Source organism: Suncus etruscus, chromosome 4, assembly GCF_024139225.1.
Source record: "Suncus etruscus isolate mSunEtr1 chromosome 4, mSunEtr1.pri.cur, whole genome shotgun sequence".
Lineage (NCBI taxonomy): Eukaryota > Metazoa > Chordata > Mammalia > Eulipotyphla > Soricidae > Suncus > Suncus etruscus.
Window position 1 is genome coordinate 152,182,089 of NC_064851.1, and position 25,505 is coordinate 152,207,593.

At 44.5% G+C, this 25,505-nt stretch overlaps 2 protein-coding genes and 1 pseudogene across 3 annotated transcripts in view; all 3 read left to right on the forward strand.

Moving 5' to 3' along the window:
• Positions 1-10,681, forward strand: part of POMK (protein O-mannose kinase) — a 29,429-nt gene extending 18,748 nt beyond the window's left edge. Inside the window, exons 2-3 of the mRNA XM_049771877.1 lie at positions 1,844-2,145; positions 9,470-10,681. Of these exons, the coding sequence (XP_049627834.1) occupies positions 1,844-2,145; positions 9,470-10,240 (1,073 nt within the window). The 3' untranslated portion in view covers positions 10,241-10,681. The remainder of the gene's footprint in view (positions 1-1,843; positions 2,146-9,469) is intronic.
• On the forward strand, positions 7,336-7,430 carry LOC126007576 (uncharacterized; annotated as a pseudogene).
• Positions 10,682-20,918: 10,237 nt separating the features above from the next.
• Positions 20,919-25,505, forward strand: part of HGSNAT (heparan-alpha-glucosaminide N-acetyltransferase) — a 30,511-nt gene continuing 25,924 nt past the window's right edge. For both annotated transcript variants that reach the window (XM_049771834.1, XM_049771833.1), the window contains exon 1: positions 20,919-21,054. In XM_049771834.1, the coding sequence (XP_049627791.1) occupies positions 20,928-21,054 (127 nt within the window). In that variant the 5' untranslated portion in view covers positions 20,919-20,927. The remainder of the gene's footprint in view (positions 21,055-25,505) is intronic.

Here is a 25,505-nt window from a genome sequence, read left to right on the forward strand (position 1 = left end):
TTTCCTCCTTTGTCCTCCCTATTCTCTAGGGTCATGGGTGATCTAGATATACCTCCTACTACATTACATTTCCTCAATCAGTTATTCTATATACCATAGGTGAGTGATATCATCCTTTGTTTGCTTTTCCTCTGGCTTACTTCATTCAACATATCTTCCAATTCCAACCAGGTTGCAACAAATTGTTGATCAATTTTCCTATTTAATGGATAAATAATAATAATAAATAAATAATAATTCTTTTTTTAAAATTTTTTTAAGACTAGTCAAGTGAAGGCAGTGGGAGTGGAGAAGTAACAAAGAAATCTGTAACTGACTGTGATCAATGAATTGTAAATACCACTGCACTTGGACCAGCCTCCTTTTTTTGTTTTGTTTTGTTTTGTTTTTGGGCCACACCCAGCAGTGCTCAGGGGTCACTCCTGGCTGTCTGCTCAGAAATAGCTCCTGGCAGGCACGGGGGACCATATGGGACACCGGGATTCGAACCAACCACTTTGATCCTGGATCGGCTGCTTGCAAGGCAAACGCCGCTGTGCTCTCTCTCCAGGCCCCCTCTTTTTTTTTTTTTTTTAATAACACACTGATTTATCAGGCATTAAATATTCAGACACCCATCCCATCACCAATGTGCCCTTCCTTCCAATAGAGTACCCAATTTCCTATCCACCATCCTAATCTGCCTCCTCAGAAGCACAAAAATTTTACTTCATATTACAACACAAAGGCAAATGGAATTATCAAAACTTAGATCAACAAAGTTCAGTTTGAAATAATTATTATATCTTTCCATAGTGTTACTAAAGTCCAAGGATTTTCTGGGTTTGGTTGGTGCTAGTTGAACCTCTGTGCAGGAGCCAATTCTAACAATTAAACTCTGATAGTGTAAAAGTTTTGTATCTAAATTTAGTATTATAAACTAGTATATTTTAGACTAAATCATCAGTTTTCAAACCATTTGCTCCTTCTGAGCCCACTGCTTAGCCCGCAATTCATTGCTTCTTCTGCAAAAGACCTTATGCCTGTGCCAGGGCTGGTGAGTCTATTCTACTGGTAACAGATTTCTACCTTACCAGTGGTTACCTCAACACTAGAGTTTTAGTTCTTATACTACCACTGTTCCTTTACCTCTGCCCATCAGTACTCCTCTCTGTTGCTATTTCTGTTGCTATTTCTATGATCTCCTCCCAACTTTTGTTAGTCTGTCCTCTCCCCCAATTGCATCTTCCACACCTACTGAAGGGTAGTCTTTGCTTTTTTAAAACATGTTAAGGCTGGGGCCGGGCGGTGGCGCTGGAGGTAAGGTGCCTGCGCTAGCCTAGGACGGACCACGGTTCGATCCCCCGGCGTCCCATATGGTCCCCCAAGAAGCCAGGAGCAACTTCTGAGCGCATAGCCAGGAGTAACCCCTGAGCATCACAGGGTGTGGCCCAAAAACAAAAACAAAAAAAAAAAAACAACATGTTAAGGCTGGGGCTGGAGAGATAGCACAGCGGCGTTTGCCTTGCAAGCAGCCAATCCAGGACCTAAGGTGGTTGGTTCGAGTCCAGGCGTCCCATATGGTCCCCCATGCCTGCCAGGAGCTATTTCTGAGCAGATAGCCAGGAGTAACCCCTGAGTGCCACCGGGTGTGACCCAACCCCCCCCCCCAAAAAAAAAAGTTAAAAAAATGTTAAGGCACTTTGAGGCCCTTCCAAAGATGTACTAGTACCTTGCTGACACTGACATTTTCATGTGGTGTGAGTTTGACCTTGGGATGGGTGAGTGTGAGTGTATCAGAACACCTTGATGGGAATACAATTGACTTTATGGTTGATTTGTTCTCTATTTTGGAAAATTACAGAGGATGACATGGAGAAGAACATGGAGAAGAAACTCCAGAATGGCAGAAAAGGCCCTGCCCAAAGGGAAGTACCCCACATTGTGGGGCTGCTGCTTGCTATGGCCCTCATGAACATGCTTCTCTATCTCTTCCTGGACTGGTTCTTCATTTCCCCGCAACACTCTGTGGTCTACTCCAGCCACTGCCCCCCTGGTTACTTCAGAATAGGACAGATGAGAAACTGTTCAGCTTGGCTGTCCTGTGAAGAGCTAAAAGCAGAAGTGCGGCAGCTGGCACGTGTAGGGGAAGGAGCTGTGAAGAGGGTGAGTTACCCTTGTGTTTACCATGTGGGGTCAGGGCACTGGTTGCCCTGTGGAAAAGAAGCTGACACTGTGTATGCAGAGCCATTTAACTGTCTACCCTTGAGCCCAGTAATCTTCTCCATGAGACTTTGTCATCATAAAGTAAAGGAAGGAGAATAGCCAAAGGGCTAAAGGAGCATATTACTTTTGCTATGTATAGTAATCAAAAAATTAGAAGTAATAAGGGAATGTTTAGTTATAGTCCACTTGATAGAATATTTTATGGCCAGCATTAACAAAAACAAAATCGATTGGTATAGTATACTATTTTCACTATCAGATTTATGCATCTTTAGAAAAATATGAAACTGATAAATTATACTATAGTGAAAAATTTTAAGTAACTATCTTATTTTTCAAATCTGGGAATTTTTTTTTTTTTTTTTTTTTTTAAGAAAAGCTGATGGGTTAAATTCAATTCTCAGAAAAAAGAATTCAATTCTCAGGTAGATGCCAAAGAGCTCTTGTCTCCTGGCAACCAAGGTCGCTGTGTTTTCTTTGGCCATCGTTTCCTTGGCAACAGAGATTTGCTGACGGAATAGAGGGCCAGAGGCAATTAAGCGTGGGTGGACAGACGCAGTTCCTTTGTGAGGAATAGCCAGTGGTAGGCAGTGGGAGGGAAGGAGCCCCAGTATGGGCCCTTTGATATACTGTTAGCTTTTATTTTCAGAGATGTTAAGGAGAAAAGGAAAATTTTCCTAACCCATCAGGGTTCTTTGAAGCTGGAGAGACAAACAAAGTAATATCAGACAGATTAGGAGGAGAGAACAAATTTATTAACAAAGGCATTGAGAATTTGCATGGCTAAAAATTTAAGTAAAAGAGTAGAACATAAATGTCTATCTCTTTATATATGTTATATATAAGTATATATTACATATATATGTTTTATATATACATATATAATATTTGGATATTTTATAAATATCCTGTCTTAAGGGACCTGGGGAATCAGAAGAGAGAGGGGGAAACTTTAAATGATAAGGGGGAAATAGCTTTTTACTCTGAGAATACCGATCAGATAGACCTTGTTCTCTGATAAACTACACCTGAGTGATGCATACCTAATTGCATTCTTCTAGCTCAGAGGTCCCCAAACTTACTTGAACCTCTAAATTAACTCTCTGGTTATTTGTTTTCCCCTTTTCAGAAAATAAAGAAACAAAACCATTACTACACCCTCAGAAATTTAGCTTTTGTTTTGTATTTGGTCCACAACTCGAGATGTTTCAGGGGTTACTCCTGCTCTGTACTCAGTAATTTCTATTGGTGATATTCAGGGGACCATATGGAATGCCTGGGATTGAATCCAGGACAGCTGAATGCAAGGCAAGCAGCCTACTAGGTTTACTCTCTACAGCCTTCAAATTTAGCTTTTTTTTTGTTTTTGTTTTTGGACCATACCTAGTGACGCTCGGGTTACTCCTGCCTCGGGTTACTCCTGGCTATGTGCTCAGAAATTGCTCCTGGCTTGGGGTACCATGTGGGGCACCAGGAGATTGAACCACCGTCCATCCTAGGCTAGCGCAGGCAAGGCAGACGCCTTACAGCTTGCGCCACTGCTCTGGCCCCGAAATTTAGCTTTTTTAAGCAAATAAACAGCACCATCCAACTACATCAAAGATTGCTATTACTCCCTTGGCTTTTTTTCCTTGCATTCTCACCGACTTTGGGAAAGATGGTTTTCCTGTGTGTGTGTTGTTTGGGGTCACATGTAGTGATGCTCAGGGGTTACTCCTGGGTTTGCTTCAAGAATTACTCCTGGGGCCAGAGAGATAGCATGGATGTAGGGCATTTGCCTTGCATGCAGAAGGATGGTGGTTTAAATCCCAGCATCCCATATGGTCCCCCGAACCTGCCAGGAGCGATTTTGAGCATAGGGCCAGGACTAACCCTTGAGCGCCGCCAGGTGTGACCCAAAAAACAAAAAAAAATTACTCCTGGCAATGCTCAAGGGATCATACCCCAGTCAGGCACATGCAAAACAAGTCTGTAATCTGCTGCACTCTCTCTCCAAGAGCCCCAAGACTTTTATATCATGCAAAAAGGTAGGTTGTAGGGATTACTTTTTTTTTTTTTTTTTTTTTTTTTGGTTTTTGGGCCACACCCGTTTGACGCTCAGGGGTTACTCCTGGCTATGTGCTCAGAAATCGCCCCTGGCTTGGGTGGACCATATGGGACGCCGGGGGATCGAACCGTGGTCCTTCCTTGGCTAGCGCTTGCAAGGCAGACACCTTACCTCCAGCGCCACCTACCCGGCCCCGGGATTACTTTTTTGAGGACTAAAAAGCTACTCTTTATTCTCTAGAACTGCTTTTTACTTAAAATCTGCGTTCTTCATGCACAAAAGTCAAATGAGGGGCTATCTGCTATAGATAACACAGTGAGTAGGACATTTGCCTTGCATACAGCCGACCTGGGTTCCATCCCTGGCATCCCATATGGTTCCCTGAGCCTGCCATGAGTGATTTCTGAGAGCAGAAGCAGGAGTAACCCCCAAGTGCCACTGGGTATGGCCCAGAAACAAACACAGTCAAATGAAATGGGTTAAAGACTGGTATCAGATTTGAATCCATAAGGTACCTAGAGGAAAACAGTCAAAGTTTTATATGGCATTGAAACTAGAGATATCTTTAAGGAGTAATTCCTGAGTTCAGAGCCAGGTTCCCCGAGAATCATTAGGGATTCTCTGGATTTAGGAATTACTCCTGGTGGTGCTCAGGGACTATAGAGGATGCTGCGGATTGAATGTGGGTTGACCCATGTGCAAGGCAAGTGCCTGCCTGCTGTGTTACCACTCCAGCCCCTAAAGAAATTTTTTTTTGTCTGCATTTTCTAAGTAATTGTAGCAGACGTCATCCGTATAGTGTCCCACACCACCTGCGTGTTCTTGGAAATAGGCCTGCTGTGAGCCTTTTGAGAACAGACTAATCTCATTGGTTCTTTAGAGGAGACTGACGCCACAGAGACTAGAACCTCATGATTGCAATTTTCTGGACTGCAGAAAGGAAGCTTTTTTTTATTTTTGGAACAAAATCAGTGATGGTCAGGGATTAATTCTTACTCTGTGCTTACTCCTGACTCTGTACTCAGGTGTCACTCCTGGCAAAGCTCAGGGGATTGAATCCACATTGGCTGTGTACAAGCCCTACCTGCTGTAGTTTTTCTCTGGCCGCAAAAGAAGACATCTTAAAGGAAATGTCAGAACAAAAGTTAAACCAGAAGCAGAGTGAGAGGGGAAAAGGGCACTTGCCTTGCATATTGCTGATTTGGGTTTGATCCTTGGTGCCCCAAATGGTTCCCTCACTGTCAGGAGTGGTCCCCGAGTACTGCCATATGTGTCCAAAACCAAAACCCATGAAGTAAAACCAGAAAACAAGGTAGTTGATATATATTTTTTGGGGGAGTCACACCGGCAGTGCTCAGGGGTTACTCCTGGCTCCACACTCAGAAATCGCTCCTGGCAGGCTCGGGGGACTATATGGGATGCCACAATTCGAACCACCGACCTTCTGCATGCAAGGCAAATGCCCTACCTCCATGCTCTCTCTCCGGCCCCAGTAGTTGATATTTTTAAAGTTGTTTTTGTTTTGGGGCAACACTCAGTGATGCTCAGAATTTACTCCTGGCTTCTTGCTCAGGGATCAGGCCTGGTGGTGCTCAGGAAACCATATGGGATACTGGGGATCCAACTTAGGTTGCCTCATGTAACGCAAGAGCCCTACCCACTGCTACTTTCAAAAATGTGGTTCCTTGTTCATTGTAAAGACCTTTGAAACGGGCCCGGAGAGATAGCACAGTGGCGTTTGCCTTGCAAGCAGCCGATCCATGACCAAACGTGGTTGGTTCGAATCCCGGTGTCCCATATGGTCCCCTGTGCCTGCCAGGAGCTATTTCTGAGCAGACAGCCAGGAGTAAGCCCTGAGCACCGCTGGGTGTGTCCCAAAAACCAAAAAAAAAAAAAAAAAAAAAAAAAGACCTTTGAAACATATTTTCAAATAGTTGAGGAGAAAGGCAACAAAGAAAATGAGAAGCACATGGAATTAAGTGTTAGTGAACAGTGTTGTGAGGAAAAACCAGGGGAAGAGTCTCATACTAATTTAAGAGGTCACACTGAGTTGAGAGTGAGCTATATGGGTTTTGGAGAAGGGTGTTACAATAAGGAAGATGGGTGTACAGAGTCTGGACCAATAACACAGTGGGTAGGGCACCCCATATGGTCCCCCAAGTACCACAAAGAATGATTCCTGAATGTGTAGAGTCAGGAGGAACCCCTGAGCACTGCCAGATGTGGCCCAAAATTAAAAAAAAAAAAAAAGGAAAGAAAAGAAAAGAGAGATGGGTATGGGGGCAGGAGTGATAGCACAGTGGAAAGGGCATTTGCCTTGCATGCTGCTTTCCTGGGCTCAATTTCTGGCATCATATATACATATATGATATATAATGATATATAACTATATATAAGATATATAAGATAGGGCCGGACGGTGGCGCTAGAGGTAAGGTGCCTGCCTTGCCTGCACTAGCCTTGGATGGACCAAGGTTTGATCCCCCGGTGTCCCATATGGTCCCCCAACCCAGGAGCAACTTCTGAGCACAAAGCCAGGAGTAACCCCCTGAGCGTTACTGGGTGTGGCCCAAAAACAAAACAAAACAAAAGTTATATAACTATAACTATAACTATATATAGTTCCCAAGCAAGGCCAGGAGTGATTACTGTGTGTGCAGAGCCTGGAACAACCCCTAAACATTATTGGGTGAGACCCAAACAAATGAAACAAAAAGAAATATGTGTATGGGTTGATGCCCCAGGATGGAGCAGAGATTGAACCCAGGTCAGCCACATGCAAGGGAAGTGCCCTATTCAATGTACTGTTTCTTTGATACCATTAGTTGACAATTAATAAGCCTTGGGTCAGAATCCTTAAGCTAATTGCATTTGACAGAAGCTAGTCAAAAATAAAACCTTTTGTTCAAAATTCAAAGAAGAGGAGTTTGAACAGTAGTATAGAGCTTTGCATGCAACTGATCTGAGGATTGCTGGCACCAATATGGTCCCCTAAGCCTGCCAGGCGTGATCCTTGAGTAAGATCCAGGAGTAAGCCCTGAGCACTACAGGTGCTCTCTAAAAATGAAAAAATGTCAACCTTTGTGCTCGCTTCGGCAGCACATATACTAAAATTGGAAGATTAGCATGGCTGCTGCACAAGGATGACATGCAAATTCGTGAAGCGTTCCATATTTAAAAGAAAAAAAAATGTCAACCTTTACCCTCGTTCTTTCTTAAGATCAGCTCAATAATTTTAAGGGTGGAATTTTGTACAATACAGAGAATACATAGGAAAAGTACAAAAGCATTTAACATCAATATTATTTTTGTTTATAACTAAAAATTGTATAGTTTTTGTGTTAGCCAGTCTGTTTATTTAGTTTTGGTTTTTGGACCACATCAGTGGTGTTCAGGGGTTACTCCTGACTCTGAAATTACTCTTGATAAGCTCTTGATAATCAGAAATTACTCTTGATAACCTCAGGGGTCCATATGGAATGTTGAGGATTGAACCTGGGTTGGCCATGTTCAAGACAAATACCCTGACCACTGTGCTATCACTCCAGCCCCACCTTGCCCAGTTTTTTAAACAACATAAATCAAACAATGACATTTTAATAAATATTAAGATCATAATGGAAATTTTCACATTTTTTAGGTTTTGTGTGATTTAGCTTTTGAATATTATGAGCTGGCTGTAATTACTTATGTTTTTCCATTATTGAACCTACTTCTTAGATCCATAAGATATCTTCAAATTCTTATAGTTAATTAATTAATTTATTTATTTATTTTGGTTTTTAAATCACACCCAGCAGCGCTCAGGGGTTACTCCTGGCTCAGTACTCAGAAATCGCTCCTGGCGGCTTGGGGGACCATATGGGATGCCACGATTCGAACCACCAACCTTCTGCATGCAAGGAAATGCCCTACCTCCATGCTATCTCTCTGGCCCCTAGTTTATTTCTTTATAATAGTCTTTTAGTTTTAAAAATTTATTTCATGTTTTATCTTGTGACTATACCTGGTGATGCTCAGGGTTTATTTCTGATGGGGCTGAGTAGACTATACATGGAGCCAGGGATTCAAACCAAGATCAGCCATGTGCTAAGCCAGTGGCTTATGCTAGCTCTCCCACACCTGGAATTTTTTTTTTTTTTTGGTTTTTGGGCCACACCCTGCAGTGCTCAGGGGTCACTTCTGGCTGTCTGCTCAGAAATAGCTCCTGGCAGGCACGGGGGACCATATGGGACACCGGGATTCAAACCAACCACCTTAGGTCCTGGATCGGCTGCTTGCAAGACAAAAGCTGCTGTGCTGTCTCTCTGGGCCTACACCTGTAATTTTTATTTTAATGAATAGAATCCCAAAGAGAGCTTCTTGTCAGAATTAACAAAGGCAAGGGAAGTTCAAAGCAATAGCACAGCAGTAGGGCATTTGCCTTGCATGCAGCCGACCTGGGACAAACCCAGGTTCGATTCCCAACATCCCATATGGTCTCCTGAGCTTGTCAGGAGCTATTTCTGAGCACTGCTGGGTGTGGCCCCCAAACCAAAAACCAAAACAGCAACTACAACAACAAAAACAAAAAACAAAAAAACAAAAATAAAACGAAAACAAAGGCAAGGGTCCCCTATTTATTTTGTTGTGTTTTGTACCGTACCTGGCAATGCTCAGGGCTTACTCCTGGCTCTGCACCCAGGAATCACTCCTGGCTCTGGGGACCATAATGTGGTGGTGAGTATCAAATCTGGATCAGCTTCTTCCTGCCTGTGCCTGTTGTACTATTGCTCTGACCTCTAAGCGTTTCCTTTGGTTTGATTTTGGGCCACACCCAACAATGCTCATGGGTTACTTCTGACTCTGCGCTCAGGAATTAACTCCTGGTTGCTAGGTGACGATATGGGATGCTGGTCAGCCGCATGCAAGGCAAGTGCTCTAGCTGCTATTCTAGTTCTCCAACCCCAAGGATCTCCTTTTTCTGAGCATTTTTGCTCTTCTGTCTTCCCGTGGGGATGTTAGCAGATTAGTGGTTCTTCTAACTGCACTTCCTGCGAATCTTCCCAGCTAGTACCAATGGAAGAGACAGAGAAACCCAGTACCTTTTTATTAGCTATGCAGGCAAAGACAGGACTAGTCTTCGTGGCATCACAACTCTTGTTTCTGTGTACTTGATGAGTGTTTTTTCACCACGCATTGCCATAGGTTTAATCCCTCCATGTGACTCTGTTCCAGGTCTTTTTGTCTGAGTGGAAGGAAAATAAAGTTGCTGTCTCGAGACTCACTAGTTGGGAGGTACAAGAAGATTTCCGGCATGGACTACAGATGCTGAAATCACTACAAAGCAAATATGTTGTCACACTGCTTGGCTATTGTGAGAAAGACAACATTATCCTTACTGAGTATCACCCATTGGGCTCCTTGAGCAACTTGGAAGCAACTCTGAACCTTTCCAAGTACCAGAATGTGAACACGTGGCAGCATCGACTACAGCTGGCCATAGATTATGTGGGCATCCTTGACTACCTGCACCACAGCCCTGTGGGCACTCGGGTCATGTGTGACTCCAGTGACCTGCCCAAGACGCTGTCCCAGTATTTATTGACCAGTAACTTCAGCATTGTGGCCAATGATCTGGATGCCCTGCCCCTGGTGAACCATAGCTCTGGGACTCTGGTGAAGTGCGGCCACAGGCAGCTTCATGGGGACTTTGTGGCTCCGGAGCAGCTGTGGCCCCATGGAGAGGATATGCCTTTTCAGGATGATCTCATGCCTCCATATGATGAGAAGGTTGACATTTGGAAGATTCCAGATGTCTCAAGTTTCCTTTTAGGACATGTGGAAGGGAGTGATATGGTCCGCTTCCATTTGTTTGACATTCATAAGGCATGTAAGAGCCAAACTCCCTCAGAAAGGCCCACTGCCCGAGCTGTTCTGGACACTTATCACGAAGTTTTGAGTACACTGAGAGACACTTTAATGCCTCAGACAAGAGAAATGCTCTAAAATCCAGTCCTGTAAGCTACCAACAAGGGTGAGGTTTAAGGAACAGATTGAATCATTGCAGGACTTTTTCTCCTGTGATATTTTTGCTGCTTAGTCATTACATCCCATTCACGGTGCACGTCAGAGTACATACTGTCTCTCCCGGTGATCCAAACAGACAGAAGGTGCTAAGCGAGAGCAAGCCAGACTTAACTGAAGCTGGCTTCACTCCCCTACCAATCACTTCCTGGGGAAGATGTGGAGAAGCAGTGAATCCAACCAGTTCTGCAATCAACTACAAAGAGACTTTACCTATCTAAATAACTGATCTTAAAAACTGATGAGATATGTGCATAGAAGAGCTCTTTAAATGGCCACATAAGGAGTAACTGATTTTCCTTTGTACATTTTTCCCTTTTTATTCCCACATGGTCATCACTATATGGGAGGTCTGAAGAGTACCTATGGCTATCTTTTCCAGTTAAAAATGTTTGTTCTGTGAGCCCCTGTGCCAGCCTCTTCTGTTATGTGAGCTGTATAGGTGAATAATGATAGCACACTTTTTTGACTTTCTAGAAAATAGGACTATTTAAAACAGTGAATATATTTGATTGAATTATATCAAACGATGGTTGATACTGAATGATTAAATTCTTCAAAAAGCTTCTTCTTTTGTCATTGTATATATGGCACTTTATGGCTTTGGTACAAACAGTGTCGTCATCACTGGTTAAAGCTAACATTCAGGGCAGAGATAATCTGCCTTTCCTTGAACTTTACAGGGTAAGGATCACTGGAATTAGGGAGCTCAGTTTCACCCCAGTATCTAACTCAGAAAGTCTGTTGGAATCCAAGTTTTTCATTTATCATTGGGTTCCTAGGTGATGCTGATACTGGTCTAGGGACCACATTTTTAGTTTTTTTATTTGTTTTTGGGTCTTATTTTTTAAACACTGTAGTTATTTTTCTTTTCTTTCTTTCTTTCTTTTTTGTTTTTGGTATTTTTGAGCCACACCCATTTGATGCTCAGGGGTTACTCCTGGCTAAGCGCTCAGAAATTGCCCCTGGCTTGGGGGGACCATATGGGACGCCATGGGATCGAACCGCAGGCCTTCCTTGGCTAGCACTTGCAAGGCAGACACCTTCCCTCTAGCGCCACCTCACTGGCCCCTAAATACTGTAGTTATAAGATTGTTTCCCCCCCACTGTTATGAAGTTGCTCATGATTGAGTTTCAGTCAGACATTGTACGACACCCTTCTCCAGTGAACATTTTCCACCATCAGTGTTCCTAATTTTCCTTCTGCCCTCCTTCCACCTGCCACTGGGGACAGACATTTTTCTTCTCTCTCTCTCTCATTCTCCTCTCTCTCTCTTTCTCTCTCTCTCTCCCTTTATTCCCTTCTATACGCTGTGGTTTGCAAAATTGTTACTGAAGGGGTATCATGCATATCACTTTTTCCTTTCAACACCCAATTCTTGTCCAGAGTGATAACTTACAATGATCATTTCACAGTTCACAGTGGGGACATTTTTTTTTGTTGTTTTTTTTTTTTTGTTTTTGGTTTTTGGGCCCACCCGGCGGTGCTCAGGGGTTACTCCTGGCTGTCTGCTCAGAAATAGCTCCTGGCAGGCACGGGGGACCATATGGGACACCGGGATTCGAACCAACCACCTTAGGTCTTGGATCGGCTGTCTGCAAGGCAAACACCGCTGTGCTATCTCTCCGGGCCCCACAGTGGGGACATTTTGTGAACCACTGCCCTTACCTTTTTGGGGAAGCATCACAGTCTACATAATAGCATATTGTTAGGAATATCATTATTTACTATTTGGGAATAATGGTTCTACGATTGATTAGAATATTTGCATATGAGTATTCTATATGCCACCACTTCCATTTTTTATTGAGGAAGTATAATTTACAATACTGTTTTTGAAAGCTTCATGTGTGCATAGTTCTAGCACACATAGTTTTTCCTCCACCAATGTTCTAGAAATCCCTGCTATTAACTCCCTCTCCTTCCAAGTAAGCTCCGTTTTATAGACCAACGCTTCAGTTCTGTTGCCTTTGGCTAGTTATTGCTTTCTTACTATGTTTCTTTATATCCCGCATGGGATAGATTGTTCTCTATCTGTCTCTCCTTTAAAACTTTATTCAAAGAAAGAATGAAAGATATGTGGACAAACCAATCGTACAGTGGGTAGAGCATATGCTTTGCACACGGCCGACCCGAGTTCAATCCCTGGCGTCCCATATGGTACCCTGAGCCTGCCAGGAGTAATTTCTGTGTACAGAGCCAGAAACAAACTCTGAGCAAACACTGCCAGGTATGGCCCCAAAACAAAACAAAGAATGAAAGATAAAAAGTGCAGTACAATAATAACAAGCACATTTGTGAAAACTACTGTATCTCCAATGAAGTCATTAGTACAATGGCAGAAGGTTTAGTAAAGATTTGTTGATAGCTATCCATTCTGTTAAATTGCTGTATTTCCATAGGAATTACAGCATCAAACAAATGAACTTGTCTAAAAATTCAAAGCAGTATTACTGATCTATGAGTTTTAGGGGCATGTACAGCTAGCTGCCAGGCCTCATGGAAGAAGGAAGACACTAGAAAGGTGTCCTCATTCATTCCAAAAAGCTTTGGTGATATCAGCCAAAAAAACTTGTGCACTTGAAGTATGATCAGATTGGTGTCCCTGCAAGGACTTAGTGATGAGGCAGGGCCATTAGGAAAATGGTAATTCTGGGTGATGGAGGCAGCAATTGTGGCTTTGACAGAGAAAGGGCTTGGCCACTCTCTCCTCCCAAGATGGCCAGCTTTCTGCTGTGTGGGCCTTTGTAGCCATAATCTCTCACAGCTTTACTTCTACTCTTGAGAAAAGAGTGAGTTTAGGAGCTGGCCTGCTTCAAACCTCTTTCCCTTCTTTTTACTGGAATCAGAATAATGCTCTCTTGTTTCATCTACATAGTGGCAAATTGTATTATTTTATCTTTTCTTTTCTTTTTGTTTTTGTTTTTGTTTTAGTTTTTGTTTTTGGGCTACACCCGGCAGTCTCAGGGGTTACTCCTGGCTGCCTGCTCAGAAATAGCTCCTGGCAGGCACAGGGGACCATATGGGACACCAGGATTCGAACCAACCACCTTTGGTCCTGGATCGGCTGCTTGCAAGGCAAACACCGCTGTGCTATATCTCCGGGCCCTATTTTATCTTTTCTTATACCTGAGTAGTATTCCATTGTGTGTAATATAGTTTCTTCTTGGACACAATGTTCTTCAGCACTATGATTGCACTATATTTTTGCTATCATGGATAGTGCTGCAGTGGACTTTAGGGGCATACATATATTTTAAAAGGTAAGTTTGGGGAGCCCTTGGAATAGATGCCAAGAAGTGAAATTGTTGAGTCACATTGAAAGCTCAGTTCTTGATTTTTTTTTTTTTTTTGGTTTTTGGGCCACACCCGGCGTTGCTCAGGGGTTACTCCTGGCTGTCTGCTCAGAAATAGCTCCTGGCAGGCACGAGGGACCATATGGGACACCGGGATTCGAACTAACCACCTTTGGTCCTGGATGGGCTGCTTGCAAGGCAAACACCGCTGTGCTATCTCTCTGGGCCCTATTTTTCATTTTTATGTGTGTCAGTCTAACTGGTATGAGGCGATACCTCGCTGTTTTGAATTGCATCACAGCTAGTGTGCAATACTGCAATTACATGTAAGCACAACAATGGTGAGCATCACAATTAAAAACTGTCCTGAAGGATTTGAACAATTAAAAACTGTCCTGAAGGATTTAAGCCACATATATTACATAGTAATCTTTTAGTGGGTGTTGGTTTTGGACTATACTGGTCTCGTTCAGAGTTATCTCCTGGCTCTGCACTGAATAATAATAACTCCTGGCAATGCTCAGGGGACCATATGGATGCAAGGAATGGAATACTGGTCATCTGCTTGCAAGGCAAATGCCCTTCCTGCTGTACTATTTCTCTAGCCCCACACCTGGGTGATCTTTTTCTCTTTTATCCTATCGCTAGACTGATTTCTCCCAAAGTTCTTTTATTTTTAAGTCCTTGATTTTTTTATGAAAGATTTTTTTCAATTGATCACCGTGGAATACAGTTACAAAGTTGTTCATGATTGAGTTTCAGTTGTACAATGTCCAACATCCAATGGTTCAATAATACACATTCCCTATCACTAACGTCCCCACTTTTTCTTCCACTCTCCCCCATTCGCTTGTCTCTGCTGCCTCTATTGCAGGTTTCTTCTTCCTTCCTTCCTTCCTTCCTTCCTTCCTTCCTTCCTTCCTTCCTTCCTTCCTTCCTTCCTTCCTTCCTTCCTTCCTTCCTTCCTTCCTTCCTTCCTTCCTTCCTTCCTTCCTTCCTTTCTTCTTCTTCCTCCCTCCCTCCCTCCCTCCCTCCCTCCCTCCCTCCCTCCCTCCCTCCCTCCCTCCCTCCCTCCCTCCCTTAGTTTTTGGGCCACAGCCGTTTGATGCTCAGGGGCTACTCCTGGCTATGCGCTCAGAAGTCACTCCTGGCTTGGGGGGACCATATGGGACACCGGGGGATCGAACCGCGGTCCGTCCTACGCTAGCGCTTGCAAGGCAGACACCTTACCTCTAGCGCCACCTTCCCGGCCCTCTTTCTTTCTTTCTTTCTTTCTTTCTTTCTTTCTTTCTTTCTTTCTTTCTTTCTTTCTTTCTTTCTTTCTTTCTTTCTTTCTTTCTTTCTTTCTTTCTTTCTTTCTTTCTTTCTTTCTTTCTTTCTTTCTTTCTTTCTTTCTCTCTCTCTCTCTCTTTCTTTCTTTCTTTCTCTCCTTCCTTCCTTCCTTCCTTCCTTCCTTCCTTCCTTCCTTCCTTCCTTCCTTCCTTCCTTCCTTCCTTCCTTCCTTCCTTCCTTCCTTCCTTCCTGTTTTTTAATAAATCTTTAAGCACCATGATTCAGTCATAAACAATACCCCACTTCACCACTGCAACATTTCCACCACCAATGTCCCTCCTCCTCCCCACTCCTGCCTGTATTCGTGACAGGCATTCTATTTCTCTCATTCTTTAACAGTGTCATGCTAGTTATTAGTGTAACTATTTCCCTAACAGCATTCACCACTCTTTGTGGTGAGCTTCAAATTATGAGTCAGTCCTTCCGGCCCTTCCAGCCCTTCCAGCCCTTAGCTCTATTGTCTCTGGGCCTTATTTTAATAATGTCTTTATTTTATTTATTTATTTTTTTGGTTTTTGGGCCTCACCCGGCGGTGCTCAGGGGTAACTCCTGGCTGTCTGCTCAGAAATCACTCTTGGCAGGCACGGGGGACCATATAGGACACCGAGATTCGAACCAACCACCTTTGGTCCTGGATCGGCTGCTTGCAAGGCAAACACCGCTGTGCTATCTCTCCAGGCCCGTACCACAATTCCTTAATCTACTCATCTGACCTCGGACATTTGGGTTATGAAAAGAGCTGCAATAAATATAGGAATGCCTTTTCTGCATTGTGTTTTTGTGCTCATACGGTATTTTTTTTTTTTTTTTTTTGGTTTTTGGGCCACACCCGTTTGACGCTCAGGGGTTACTCCTGGCTATGTGCTCAGAAATCGCCCCTGGCTTGGGGGGACCATATGGGACGCCGGGGGATCGAACCGCGGTCCGTTCCTTGGCTAGCGCTTGTAAGGCAGACACCTTACCTCTAGCACCACCTTCCCGGCCCTAGATGTGGTTTTTAATGTTTGAGGATGTATTACACATTTTTAAAATTTGGGTTGTCTTATTTTTTTGAAGTTGTGTGAATTGTCTCTCTATTTTGAATATTAATTCCTTTAAAGACATACACCATATATGATTTTCTTCTAGCTGCTAGGCTGCCTTTTTATTTTTGTGGTTGTTTCTTTTGTTGTAAAGATTTAAAGCTGATATAGTCTTATTTGTTTATTCTGGTGTTTCCAATGCTATTGGACTTGAGTCTTTGAATATGTCTAGGATATTGAGGTCTTAAAGTATATCACCTATTTTCTTTTACGTTTTTTTTCTTTGTGTATTCTATTGGTTTTGGTCTGATACCTAAGGTTTAATTCTTATGTATAGTGTGGAAAAAAGGATCAAATTTCATCTTTTGCATGTGACTGCCCAGTTTCCCAAACAACATTTGTGGAGATATGCAGCATTCTTTTTATTTATTTATTTATTTATTTAATTTTATTTTATTTTTTGGTTTTTGGGCCACACCCGGTTGACGCTCAGGGGTTACTCCTGGCTATGTGCTCAGAAATCGCCCCTGGCTTGGGGGGGACCATATGGGACGCCAGGGGATCGAACCACGGTCCTTCCTTGGCTAGCGCTTGCAAGGCAGACACCTTACCTCCAGCGCCACCTACCCGGCCCCTGCAGCATTCTTTTTAATCTCATCATAGATTATATGTTTCTAAATGTGTGCATTTAATTCTGGAATTTATTTTTGCCAAGATACCTGTACTATCATCCACCCCTGTATTTTATTATATTTGTGTGCCTGCTTTTTTTCCCAACACCATGATGATTTCATTACTAACTATTGCTTTGCAATGTGTGTATATATAGTTGCTAACCTGATGCCTCCTTTCTATTTCTTCTCTTGTATCATTTTGCTATTTAGGGTCTTTATGGTTCCAAACAATTTTAAATGGTTTCTTCTATTGAAATGTTTTATTTGTATTTTTATGGGGATCATATTGGACCTGTTTGTATCTATAAAAAGGATTCCACATTGATACCATATTTTATGTATGCAATCAGAATTGTCTGTTGATTTAGCCTGTTGACTTTGTGTATGTGTGCACAATGGGGGAGGCTCTTGACCAGCCAGATTTTAATCTGTTCTTATTTTCCTGAATGTCTGCTTATCAGCATTTCTAAATAAATGCTTGCTTTTGGTTGATAAATCACTCTGTTAGAATCATTACAGTATTAGTTCACTTAACTGATTTTCAAAGACAGATACCTACACTAAATATAATACATTGCAGTCATTTAAAATAATTATTTCTTTTTAATTTTTTTTTTTGGCCACACCTGGCCGTGCTCAGGGGTTACTTCCTGGCTATCTGCTCAGAAATAGCTCTTGGCAGCCACGGGGACCATATGGGACACTGGGATTCGGATTCGAACCAACCACCTCAGGAACTGGATCTGTTGCTTGCTAGGCACTGTGCTATCTCTCCGGCCCCTAAAATAAATATTTTAATGAGTTTTTGATATATTATATAGTCATGTAACCATCTCCATTAATATAATACAAAACATTTTTCTCTCTTGGAAATTTCATGGAGAATAATATATATATTCATTTGTTCAATTTGTTCCCGACTACTGATGCCAAGGAATGACTTTTTTTTTGGAAAGATTACAATTTTACCCAGGAGTTTCATATTAATGGAAGGATAGAAACATTCTATTTTATGTAAGAACCACAATCTTTTCATCTGGCCAACTTCTGGTATGCACGATTTCCAGTTTTGAGGCTATCATGAATAAAATTGCTATTAACAGTAAAATCCGGGGCCGGGTAGGTGGCGCTGGAGGTAAGGTGTCTGCCTTGCAAGCGCTAGCCAAGGAAGGACCGCGGTTCGATCCCCCGGCGTCCCATATGGTCCCCCCAAGCCAGGGGCGATTTCTGAGCACATAGCCAGGAGTAACCCCTGAGCGTCAAACGGGTGTGGCCCAAAAACCAAAAAAAAAACAAAAACAAAAACAAAAAAAAAAAACAGTAAAATCCAATTTTTTTTTTTTGTTTTGTTTTTTGGGTCACATCCTGCAGTGCTCAGGGCTTACTCCTGGCTTTATGCTCAGAAATCACTCATGGTAGGCTCAGGGGACCATATGGGATGCCGGGATTTGAACCACCGACATTCTGCATGAGAGGCAAACGCCTTACCTCTATACTATCTCTCTGGCCCCCAAATCCAATTTTTTATGGAGACAGTTTTGTCTTGGCCAATATCTGAGAACTATATGTGATCATATGTAATTATATTCTTTGTGAGAATAAGAAACATGATTTTGCACCATGACTGAGGGCCAGTACCAAGAGATCAGGAAGGGCTGATCTTTTTGCTGTAAACATTTTGGACTGGTGCTTAAGTCCATCTCTGTTTGATGGCTCAGCCTACAGGCAGAAGGTTTCAGTGTCACTCTCAGCAAATGGCCTTGTTTTTGCAGTTACTGAATACTGTCAGTGTGGGATTTTTGTTTGTTTTAAACTAGTCTTAACATAGCAGCTTTGAAATAAAATAGAACAGGCATATTCCTGCCCTTAGGCAGTAGCCTAACCTGACTTCTTGTGTCTGCCTCACATTCTGTCATCTTCCTCATATCACAGTTCTCTCGATTTCTCCCCTCAGAGGCCATTTCTCTGAACCTCTCAGAGGTCATTCCTTCTGATAGAAACACCCTTCTACCTCTTGGAAAATGCCTTTTGGTCAATTTCTGGAAGCCTTCTCAGACTAGCCAAGGAGCATTTGTCAAAAACTACCGTGGCCCTCTCTGAGTGACCACACAGTATGTATCACATATATTGCACGGTTGTTTATTTTTTTAATAAAAAATGATCAAATAATGTAGACATGTAGAGAAGCAAATACAGAAAAGCCAGGTGCGCACACACACACAAAGAGCGAGACAGACAAACACAGAAACAGACAGACAGAACTCGAGAGACAAGAGTGATTGGTTGTGGAGCAACCAATGCTTTGCATTACATGGAACCATCTGGTTCCTGAGCACAGCAAGGAGCAAGCAATGCCTCCCCAGCTCCGACCCCCGGAATAGCGCCCTGGACAGAGAATCTCCACCTGCACAGAGCACCACTGAGAATAACATGTGAAGAACTTTGTAGCCTCAGCATTGTTTTCTTCCTGCTCTGACCATTGCTTAGTTAAGAAGAGAGACAGTTTTGTGTCTTTAAACTTTTGTTCGATATGTAAACATCTCCAAACAGCTAGTAATATTGTTTTAATTTGACTCTTTCCATGTTATTATAAAAATATTTCTTTCAGCTTGCATTTTCTTCCCAAACAGTGTTGAGATTCATTCATGTGGTGACAGCTAACGAGATATCTGTCTATATGCTATCAAAATCTACTCATTTCTCTCTCACATCAACACCTGAGATTGCTCACGGGGTTTGGCCATCAGAGGACCTATACATTATCTGTCACGACCCTTCGTAGTTGGATCCTTTCTCGGAGCTTGTCTCTTAAGCATGAAACTGTGAGAGTCCCAGTGTCTGGGGACCCTCAAATTCAAAATTCTTCTAAAAGGTGGAGGAGCCACAAGGTGGTGGCTTTGACATCTTTGACTTGAGTTGGTCCTTTTGGGGGGGCGAAACAGCGACTCGGAGCTTGGCAAGGCCTTTCCCAAAGAGTGCCAGACACCAGGACCAGAAGAGGCATGTGCTGAGCCCAAAGCTAGACTCTCCAGAACTGAACTGCCAGGACTCAGGGTAGGTAGTTGGTGACCAGCAGAGGTGCCTGGTGTGTGTGTGTGTGTGTGTGTGTGTGTCTGTCGTGGGGTGTTTGCTCGCCTGAGGCCCGGTGTGTGTGTTTGTGTGTGTGTGTCTTGGGGTATTTGCTCACATGTGTCTGTCTTGGGGTGTTTGCTCGCCTGAGGCCTGGTGTGTGTGTGTCTTGGGGTATTTGCTCATATGTGTGTGTGTCTTGGGGTGCTTGCTCAAGTGTGTGTGTGTGTGTGTGTGTGTGTGTGTGTCTTGGGGTGTTTGCTCATATGAGTGTGTGTCTTGGGGTGTGTGTTTGTGTGTGTATGTCTGTCTGTCTGGGGGTGTTTGCTCTCTTGAGGTCTGTTGTATGTGTTTGTGTGTGTGTCTTGGGGTGTTTGCTCACATGTGTGTGTCTTGGGGTGTTTGTTCACGTGTGTGTCTGTCTTGGGGTGTTTGCTTGCCTGAGGCCTGGTGTGTGTGTTTGTGTGTGTGTGTCTTGGGGTGTTTGCTCATATGTGTGTGTGTCTTGGGGTGCTTGCTCAAGTGTGTGTTTGTGTGTGTGTGTCTTGGGGTGTTTGCTCATATGTGTGTGTGTCTTGGGGTGCTTGCTCAAGTGTGTGTTTGTGTGTGTGTGTGTCTTGGGGTGTTTGCTCATATGAGTGTGTGTTTTGGGGTGTGTGTGTATGTCTGTCTTGAGGTGTTTGCTCTCCTGAGGCCCGTTGTGTGTGTGTCTTGGGGTATTTGCTCATATGTGTGTGTGTGTCTTGGGGTGCTTGCTCAAGTGTGTGTGTGTGTGTGTGTGTGTGTGTGTGTGTGTGTGTCTCGGGGTGCTTGCTCGCCTGGGGCCGGGCCGCAGCTCCACCTCAGCCTCGCCGGGCGCTGGAGGCCGCCCTGCCCTGCCCTGCCCTGCCCTCCCCTTATCTCCCTTCCCCTCCTCTCCCCTTCCCTTCCCTTCCCCTGCCCTTCCGTCCCCACTTCTCCCCTCCTCTCCCCCCTCCCGCCGCCCTCCCCGGGAGCCGGGCGCTGACGTCAGGGCCTTGGGCGGCGATGACGGGCGCGCGGCCGCGAGCCGCGGACAAGCGCAGAGCCCGGAGACGCGGCGGCGGAGTCGGAGTCGGCGTCGGCGTCGCAGTCGCAGTCGGCAGCGGCCGCGTCCACGCCCAAGAGCGCGGCGGCTCGGGAGCCCGAGCGGCGGCGGGGAGCGAGGCGCAGGCGGCGGCGGCGCTGGCGGGCGGCATGGGCGGCGCGTGGGCCCCGGGCCGGGCGCTGGCCGCGCTGCTGCTGACGGCGTCGGCGCTGAGCGCGGCGCTGCTGGTGCCCGGGGCGCCCCCGGAGCCGGACGCCGACGCCGCGCAGCCGAGAGGTGAGTCGGTCGGGGCGGGCCGGGCCGAGTCCCGGGAGGAAGGGAAGACCGCTGCGCCACAGCCGCCCCGCCCCGGATGCCCACCTGGCGCCACCTGCGGACCAGCCGCGCACCTGCGGGGAAGCGAGGCCCGGGGCTCCCGGCGCAGCCTTGCTCCCCCGAGGGAGCCACTTCTTCATGGATGGTGCAGGGCGAGACACATTCGCGCCCTCCCTGTCCCATCCCGAGCGCATCTGCCCGCATCCGCCCTAGGGCGAGGGAGGGATTGCGGGGGGGGGGGTGTAGGTTTGCTTACAAGGGGGGTGAGTCTAGGGGCCGGAGAGATGGCACGGAGGGGAGGCGCTTGTTTTGCCTCTTGCGTGCCGAAGGACGGTGGTTCGAATCCCGGCATCCCCTAAGGTCCCCAGGAGCCTGCCAGGGGTGATTTCTGAGCGTAGAGCCAGGACTGCCCCCTCAGCTGCCGGGTGGGACCCAAAATCCAAAAAAAAGAAGAAGTGGGGCGAGCCTGACTAGTAAGGGTGTGGGGTGGGGAGGAGGGAGATTTGGGACGTGGGTGATGGGAATGTTGCATAGGTGAAGGGGGGGGGGGATGTTGTTTTCATGACTGAAACCCAACTGCAATCATATTTGGAATCAAGGTGTTTAAATAAAGATTGAAAAGTAAGTTTAAAAAAGTAAAAAAGAAGTGGGGCGAGCCTGACTAGTAAGGGTGTGGGGTGGGGAGGAGGGAGATTTGGGACGTGGGTGATGGGAATGTTGCATAGGTGAAGGGGGGGATGTTGTTTCCATGACTGAAACCCAACTGCAATCATATTTGGAATCAAGGTGTTTAAATAAAGATTAAAAAATAAGTTTAAAAAATAAAAAAGAAGTGGGGTGAGGAACTGGGTACTGGGGAGGGTTTAATGGAGGAATTTGGGCTGCAAAAACGAACTGAAGCTGAGGAGACCTTGCAGCTTCCTGCTATTGTTTTGCCTCAGATGCTCCCGGAAATCCCTGCGAGAAATAGCGAAGATACCCCCAGAGTCCCCGAAATGTGGATTTCGAAAACCTCTTAAGGCCTCAACCTTCCTCAGCATGAAATATTTTGGTCGGTCAGGGTCTTACGGTTGGATCTGCACACCCTTGTCACTCAGTGCTGGGGCTGAGTGCCACCTTCCTTCCATTCCTTTCCATGGATGGGGGTGGGAAGGGGGTATGTTGGGTGCCACTGGTGGTGTTCAAACTGCCTTTCCTACGACATCAGAATCTTGGTGGGCCAAGGACAAAATGAATTTTGTGCATCGATTTTGTTTTTTGTTTATTTTCTTCCTTCTGTTTCTTGATCAAACCCAGCCAGGGCTTCAGACCTTCTAGTGCTTTTCCCATGAGCTACATCCCTGGCCCCAAATGAGTTTTGAAAAAATAATCTTAGCTGATTACTTATATTCATTGCCACTCCAATCTCCGAGGAGGGGGTGAGCACGACTTCGGCCCCCAAAGCTTATAAAATCAGCCCCCCTCACAGCCTCTCCAGAATCTCATCCATGCAACGTACTTTGTTCTTTAGCAGCAGTCAGGAAAGACAATCATTTTAGGGAAAAGATGGTTGCCAATAGTAATTTTGTGATAAGTGAGGGAGGATATAGCAGGATTTCTAAAGGATCCTCCTGGAACCTTCGGGAAGCTGTATTGAGAGGACGAACTAAGCTTTTGGTGCCACCTGCAGTCCAGGTTTGGGCTGGACAATTTTAGATGATTCATCCTGAGGACTCAGGTTTCCTTTAAAAGAACAAAAAAAATTTGGAATGTATTGTTAAAATCTACTCAACAAAAGCACCAGATATACCGGCTAAAATGCTCATGAGCTAGATTAGGAAATGAAATATTTGCAAGTGTAATGGAAATCTAAAATACAGCACAGGTTCTGGGAGATTATTGAAAGGGGGCAATTAGTTTCCTCACTAAGATTTTGTAGACAGGGGCCGGTGAGGTGACACTAGAGGTAAGGTGTCTGCCTTGCAAGCGCTAGCCAAGGAAAGATCGTGACCGCGGTTCGATCTCCCAGCATCCCATATGGCCCCCCCAAGCCAGGGGCAATTTCTGAGTGCTTAGCCAAGAGTAACCCCTGAGCATCAAATGGGTGTGCACCCCAAAAAAAAACAGATTTTGTAGACAGAGAAGAATGGAATATTTTGAGTGTTACTCAGATATTTCTAATGCTAGTCGTATTGATAATGGGCAGCTTTCTTGAAATAGAGCATCAGGTTCAGCGTAGACATATTGGATGGCTTAGGAATTGTTTTGTTTGCATGTAGATTTAAAAATTATGTAGATACTGTTTAATAAAGTTTAAAGGTATGAAAATCCCTACCGTCTATTAATTCTGTTATTGACCTGATTATTGATAGGTTTTTTGTTTGTTTGTTTTTGTTTCTCAGCCTCCAGGTAATTCTCTTTGGCCAGAATTAAGACTCTCCATATGCCACATATAAAATAATTAGTAATATTGACAATTAAGGACTTTCAAAGTCTAAAATTCAAGTGGAAAATGTTTAAAAATGAACATAGGGGGGCTGGAGTGTTAGGGCATCTGCCTTGCCAGTACAAGCCTAGGATGGACCATGGTTTGATTCCCTGGTATCCCATATGGTCCCCCAAGCCAGGAGTGATTTCTGAGTGCATAGCCAGGAGTAACCCCAGAGTGTCACTGGGTGTGGCCCCCAAAATAAAAAGAACATAGGACCAGAGTTATCATACACAGGGTAGATATGTATACATATCCCCTATCCAGGTACAATCTCTGGTACTATATGTGGTCCCCTGAGCCCATCAGGTTGTGATTCTGATCTCAGAGCTCTGAGCACTATGGGAGAATGTCAAATAAAACCCAAACTAATTAGTTAAGTTATGGTGAGTACCTATATAGCCAATGATTAGTGAGTAACTAACAAAGATATCATATGTAGCGCCAGAGTGGTGGTAGCACAGCGGTAGGGCGTTGCCTTGCATGCAGCTGACCCAGGACGGATGCGTGTTCAATTCCGGCATTCCATATGGTCCCGAGCCTGTCAAAAGCGACTTCTGAATGCAGAGCCAGGAGTCTGAGCGCAGCCGGATGTGACCCAAAAAACCAACCAAACAAACAATGACATCATATGTAGACATACAATGGAATACTACTTAGCCATTAGGAAAACTGAAATTTGAATTTATGACACACGTGAATGGAGTTGGATGGTATTTTGTTAAGCAAAATAAATCAGGAGGACAAATACTGGAAGATCTGATTCATGTGAGATATAAAAACAAAACATGATGAAACCAAATCCAGTAATTCTTGAGTGCAGAGTAACTTTTGACCATCACTGGGTATGACCCTAAAATCAATAAATAAATAAAAATTTTGGGTGCTGGAGAGATAGTACACACACACACACACACACACACACACACACACACACACACACACACACACACACACACACACACACACACACACACACAGGAAGATCACTAGACCCATCACTAGACACTTGAGGATTAGAGAGATAACATAATCGGCCAAAGCCATTGCGAAGAAAGATGATTTCTGATTGCAGTCAAGAGAAAGCCCTGAGCATAACTGGGTGTAGCCACAAAATAACAAGAAAAAAGGGCCAAGGATATGTAGTTCAGCTGTAGAAAACACACACACATGGGCCCGGAGAGATAGCACAGTGGCGTTTGCCTTGCAAGCAACTGATCCAGGACCTAAGGTGGTTGGTTCGAATCCTGGTGTCCCATATGGTCCCCTGTGCCTGCCAGGAGCTATTTCTGAGCAGGCAGCCAGGAGTAACCCCTGAGCACCGCCGGGTGTGGCCCAAAACCCAAAAAAAAAACCAAAAAAACAAAAAAGAAAAGAAAACACAAACACACACATACACAAAACTCACTAAACCTAGACCCATCACTGGAGACTTAGAAATTGAGGATTAGAGAGATAACATAATAGGCCAAAGCATATATTTTACCTGAAGGAGATCTAAGTTTGATCCCTGGTCCTCAAAGCATCATACTTAAGCACCACCAAGTGTGCCCCCCCCAAAGACCCTAAAATATGAACTTTTTCTTTTTTTATTTGGGGGGGGGGTTTCACATCTATCAGTACTCAGGAGTTACTCCTGGTTCTGTGCTCAGAAATTACTCCTGGAAGGGACCATATGGGGTGCCAGAGATAGAACCCAGGTCGGCCACATGCAAGGGAGACACCCTACCCACTGTACTATTACTCAGCTCTTTAAATATGAATTTGTTAGGGGCTAGAGTTATGGCACAGCGGTAGGGCATTTGCCTTGCCTGGATAGACCCAGGTTCGACCATCCCATATGGTTCCCCGATCCTGCCAGGAGCGATTTCTGAGTGAAAAGCCAGGATTAACCCTTGAGCACCACCAGATATGGTGTTTATCCCCCAAAAAAGAATTTTTTAAA